The sequence below is a fragment of the Mus pahari genome, chromosome 19 (assembly GCF_900095145.1).
Source record: "Mus pahari chromosome 19, PAHARI_EIJ_v1.1, whole genome shotgun sequence".
Classification (NCBI taxonomy): domain Eukaryota; kingdom Metazoa; phylum Chordata; class Mammalia; order Rodentia; family Muridae; genus Mus; species Mus pahari.
Genome location: NC_034608.1, coordinates 10160485 through 10165942, shown reverse-complemented (window position 1 = coordinate 10165942; position 5458 = coordinate 10160485). Strand labels below are relative to the sequence as shown.

Genomic DNA, 5458 nt, shown 5'->3' with positions numbered 1-5458 from the left:
TGTGTGTGTGTGTGTGTGTGTGTGTGTGTGTGTGTGTGTGTGTATACATAAATGCAGTTACCTCAGAGGCCAGAAGAGGGAACCAGATTCTCCTGAAGATGGAGTTACAGATGACAGAGGTGCCCAACATGAATGCTGAGATCCAAACTCAGGTTCTTTGACCAAGCAGTACACTCTTAACCACTGAGTAATCTGTCCAGACCCTCTCAGCAAATATCTTATTGGTTTAAAGCTTATGCACTCCCCCATCTAGAGACCAATAGAAGAAATAAAGATTTAAATGTGGACTACTCTCTTTCAGCTATGGTGACAGTAATCCCTTTGTGTCCATTGAAGACTTGTGCCAGGACATCCATAGCATATCTAAGCAAGCTCAAGCTCCTGTCATAAGTGCCATAATGTGTGTATCGTGTACTTGTAGTCTCCCATATGTTCTAGTCACCTCTAGATTTTCCATTATAGACTATACAGAGATGCTCTGTGAATAACAGTTGTGCTGAATTATTTAGGAAACAGAGGCAGAAAGTCCTTATGTGTTCTAAGTCCTTATGTGTAGATACAGTTCCTTTCTAAATATTTTCTGTTGCAATTGCTTGAACATGCAGATAATGAAACCAGCAGGCGGAGACTTAACTATGATTATGAAATGAAATGAAATCTTAACTCAGATCCATGCCCAAGATCCAACCTAATTATGGATTCAATCACAGAATTGACTTTGATTTCCATTTAATGATGCATTCCTGAGCAATGCTACTGAGTTACACTGGTCCCAAGTCCAGGTTCATGTTCAACATCCATCAAGCCCCACTACAATGAACTCTACTGATAAAATGTTACATTCAGTAAGAGATAATGGGGAATATGACTTTTCCCACAGTGGCATCCCTTCCTTCCCACAACACAATGAATAAGTAAGCCATAATCATGTCTTTACTTGATAGATGGGGAAACTGAAAACAAAGAATATTCCAGAAGTATTCCACTGTTGAAAATGACCACAATAAGTAAATAATGAAAGTGGGACTCATAGGCCAGGTAGATGACTTAGCAGGTAAAAAGGACTTCCTGCCCAACTTGAGGACATTGAGTTCGAGCCCCAGAACCCATGTGGTGGAAGGAAAAAGCCAACTCCTTCAAATTGTTCTCTAATCAGCACACAAATACTGTAACATTCACATGTATCCTCCCTCAACATCCTCCCTCAACATGCAAAATAATTAAAATTTAAAATGTTAAAGTGGGAAGCTGTAGAGCTACACTATTAAGTTCACTACCTATTCCTACAGAAGACCTGGATTTAGTTCCCAGAACTCATGTGGCAGCTCATGACTGTTTATAACCCAGTTCCAGGGGACCTGACACTCTCTTCTGGCTTCTTCAAGGTGCCAGGCACATGCTTGATGAACAGACATACATGCAGGCAAAATGTTCATACACATGATTTTTTAAATCTTTAATATTTTTAATAATAAAAGGTGCAACTAGTATCTAAATCCATCTCTTTCTAACTACTGCAAATAAAATTTCTTCAAGTATAGCCTGAGCTGCTTTCTGGCAGATGGCTCTTCCCCTTAACCACCTTCTTCCTTACACCCACCCTGTCCCCAACTCCAGGGATGCCTCCTGCCCCTTGTCCTCACGGTTCATTCGGATTTGCTGGCCCAACTCAGTCAACTCCATCTCTGTAGGCATGTAACCCATTGTTCTCATGAGATTGCCCAAATCCTTGTAAGAGATGAACCCATCTCGGTCCTTGTCAAATTCAAGAAATGCTTCCCGGAGTTCTAAAAATTGAGAAGTGTGTTAGAGCAACCTGAAATTGTCTTTGGGGAAGACTGGTATCCCTTGAAACTATCAATGAGATATAGCTAGAGATTCTACAAAGAATACATTTAATGAAGTAAATGGTTCATTTTTTTTAAAGCAGGGATATAAAAAAAATGTGTTAGTAAGATGACCCTAAGAGCACTGAAGTTCTCAGACTCTTGAGTGAACTTGAAAGGGATCTCAAAAATAACCCCCACAAAGGGCAAATTTTTTTTTAAAGATTTATTTATTTATTATATATAAGTACACTGTACCTGTCTTCAGACACTCCAGAAGAGGGAGTCAGGTGGTTGTGAGCCACCATGTGATTGCTGGGATTTGAACTCTGGACCTTCGGAAGAGCAGTTGGGTGCTCTTACCCACTGAGCCATCTCACCAGCCCAAAGGGCAACTTTTTTAATCACTCTAAAATGTGCATCATTTCCAAGTCCCTGTGACTTATGCAAATGAGACAGACACCTGTCAACACTCAAGGAGTAGAGCCTGAAATGACCCAGAATGTGCTGTGCAGATTTTATTTGATCAGGGACATGGGAGAAAAGCATTCTTGACATGAGGTAATTTACACAGAAATGCAGGAGAAGAGAGCAGTAATAGGTGGCTACATGGAAGGGCATCTGAGAAAGGAATTACCATCAATCTCATCCTGTCCCAGTGGTCTCTCCTGAAAAGAACACAGGAGAGGATATTGTAAGAGTCAGAAATCCAATCCCCGCCTCCCCAAACAAGCCCATTGTTCCGTCAAGCTCTCTGACCCTTCACAGTCTTCCTCTAACTTTCGCCTCCCTCCCTCTAATACAACTCCCACCCCCAGCTCTTCTCTAATGACCCTTTTCTCCCATCCCCACTCATTTCTTGTCTCCCATCCTTGCATCTTAATCTCCAACTTTCTGTCCCAAACATCCTGTGATAAGAACTTCTTCCCCAGATAAAGAAAGTACAATAAGTCTCATCTACCGTGTTCAGAGGGATCTCTGTGTGAGTTCTTTCACTATGCTTATGCCTCAGAACCACATCACTGAGGTAGACTCAAATATTCTTATCTTACCCATGAGACGCTAAATAGAAAGATTTAATGATCCCACCAAAGGTCACAAAGATCATAGACTATCCCCATTCAAGGGAGAGATAAATGAATTTGTTCTATTTTCTTTTTATTTATTTGTTTGTTTGTTTAATTGTTTTGAAATGCAAGTACTTGCCAAGTACTCGTGAGTAATCAGAGGACAATTTGAGGCAACTGGTTCTCTCCGTCCACAAACTCAGGTAATCAAACATAACAACAGGTCCCTTTACCTTCTGATCTATCTCATTGGCCCTTATTTATTTATTCTGTTATTTACTTATTGAGATAGTTTCATGTAACCAGGCTAATAGCTAAAAAGAACTTCTGATCCTCCTGCCTCCATCCACCAGACACTAGAATTACAGACACAACCCACCACACCCACTTTGTATGATACTGTAGATTGAATCTAGGGTCTTATATGTGCTAGATAAACTCAGACACTTCAACCTTTAAAACTGAATTTGTTTTATCACCAAAAAAAAAAAAACAGTTTTGCATCATGATGTTGTCACACACCTATATCATTGTTCTTTGCTGACTTTGGCACCACCACATATAGCCCATGTTCCACTCTTTCCAGTCCCATTTCTTCCCCAAAACAATACCCTCTTCTGCTTTTATGACACGCATACTCCTTTGAAGTCACTCAAAGATCAGACACAGGATTGAGACTAGGATGTAGAACGCCTGACTCCTATGCCAAATTCTTTCTGATACATCCCACTGACCCTAGCACCTCCATTCTCATTCCTGGGGTGAGCTCCCCCTTGTGTGAAACCAGTTCTCAGAGGGGTTTTCATAGAATATTCAGTCTTAATCTTACATATGGGAATTGCTGGTCATTGTTCCCTAATCATGATACACCTGAGGGTACACTTGGTTAGCAGGCATAGTACCTGGTAATTAACTTCTTATCAACCTTATTCTTGGAGACCTCACTTTGGATTTTCTTTCTTTTCTTACCAAGAAATCTCTTACCTTCCCTCATCTCTCTTCCCCTTCCCTCCTTCCCCAATTTTTCCTTTTGTCTTCCCTTCCGTGCCTTGCCTCATCCTGATCTGTGTCCCCTTCTCTTCTCTTCCCTTCTATCTTTTCCCCTTACTCCTCTCACCTATCCTTTCTTTTTCCTCTCTCTGGTAATTTTAAAACCTTACAATGAAGAACATGCTACTGAGACTCAAACATGACTGAATGAGTAAATAAATGGGTAAATTAACAGATGATAGATAGATAGATAGATAGATAGATAGATAGATAGATAGATAGATAGATAGATAGATAGATAGAGACACGTGTTGGCTGTACAGGCTTAAAACAAACTACTTCAGGACATAATGGCCTCAGTTTACAATTTTACTTCCTTGTAAAATAGGAATTAAATCATACCCAACCTCATATGCTGTTCTGAGCACTGAATGCCATCAAGCATATAAAACCTTTTGCACAAGACTGGACAAACAGCAAGACTTAATACACAATAGCTATTGTTAATACCATCATCAGCATTATCACCACCATCACCATAATCATCATCATCATAAGCAGTAGCACCACCACCATCACTATTATCATTGGCATCAACATTCTCATCACCACCATCAGCACCAGTATTGTCATCACCACTAGCAGAAGCAGCATTACCATTAACATCATCACCATCATCATTGTATGATTTCACATATGAAACAATGATGCTGTCAACAATGGCTCCATAGCATCTCTCGTTTATATTTGTCTTACTCCACTATACCCCTCTGCTTCTGACTTCTGATTACTGACCTTTATGCCCACACAGTGCTACCTGAGCTTCAGTTTGTGCTCTCTCCACCTGCTCCCCTTGTTGCTCAGCATTTGCATACCCCTTCTTTTCCCCATGCCCCAGATCCCCTTGATCTTCCTACCATCCTCTGCACTGTCCCCACCTCACCCGCTGCTTCTCAGCAATGCCTTTTCTCAAGAAGATGCAGGCAGGACCCATGGGAAACTGCATTGGAGCAGGTAGAGTTCACGAAGCTCTGATGTCAAGATGGTCCCTCCTTCCTACTTCCTTGCAGCAGGCAACCCAGCTTCCTGATTGTCTCAATCCTTTGCCAACTCCTCCTGTCTCTCTTAGCCTCTTCCTCAGTCCCTGTGAGAGATCTGTGACAGCTCTTAGAAAATCTCTGCTCAGACAGTGGAGGGATCAGAGCTTTTCCTACCTCCCATTTATGGCTGGAGTGAGATGGGAGGGGGAAGCCAATGTGGGCCTCTGAAACTCTTTTATCCCCAGAATGGAATTGGATAGTACATTTTGAAATAGGGATTAGGGTGAAGCCTCCAATCATTTTCTGTACCAACAAGCATTTTGAACACTCATCTAAGCCTGACCTTTGGTGAGTGAAAGATTAAAAGGATGAATGTGGTCATCAGTCATGTGCCCAAAGGAACAAGATGCAACAATACTTGATACCAGAAGAACACAGGCAATTGGAGGAACTTACATACTGTTGTTTTGCTAAGTAAGTATTTTGCTAAACTGCCTTCTAAATACTTATTTTTATACCTATAAATTAGTCTGCT

At 41.1% G+C, this 5458-nt stretch overlaps 1 protein-coding gene across 1 annotated transcript in view; it reads right to left on the bottom strand.

The window, feature by feature from the left end:
• The window catches only part of Cabp5 (calcium binding protein 5), an 11157-nt gene extending 6091 nt beyond the window's left edge, over nt 1-5066 (bottom strand). The window contains exons 1-3 of the mRNA XM_021219501.1: nt 4827-5066; nt 2464-2494; nt 1644-1787 (exon numbers count right to left, since the gene is read on the bottom strand). Coding sequence (XP_021075160.1) covers nt 1644-1787; nt 2464-2494; nt 4827-4889 — 238 coding nt within the window. The 5' untranslated portion in view covers nt 4890-5066. The remainder of the gene's footprint in view (nt 1-1643; nt 1788-2463; nt 2495-4826) is intronic.
• Nucleotides 5067-5458: the final 392 nt, after the last annotated feature.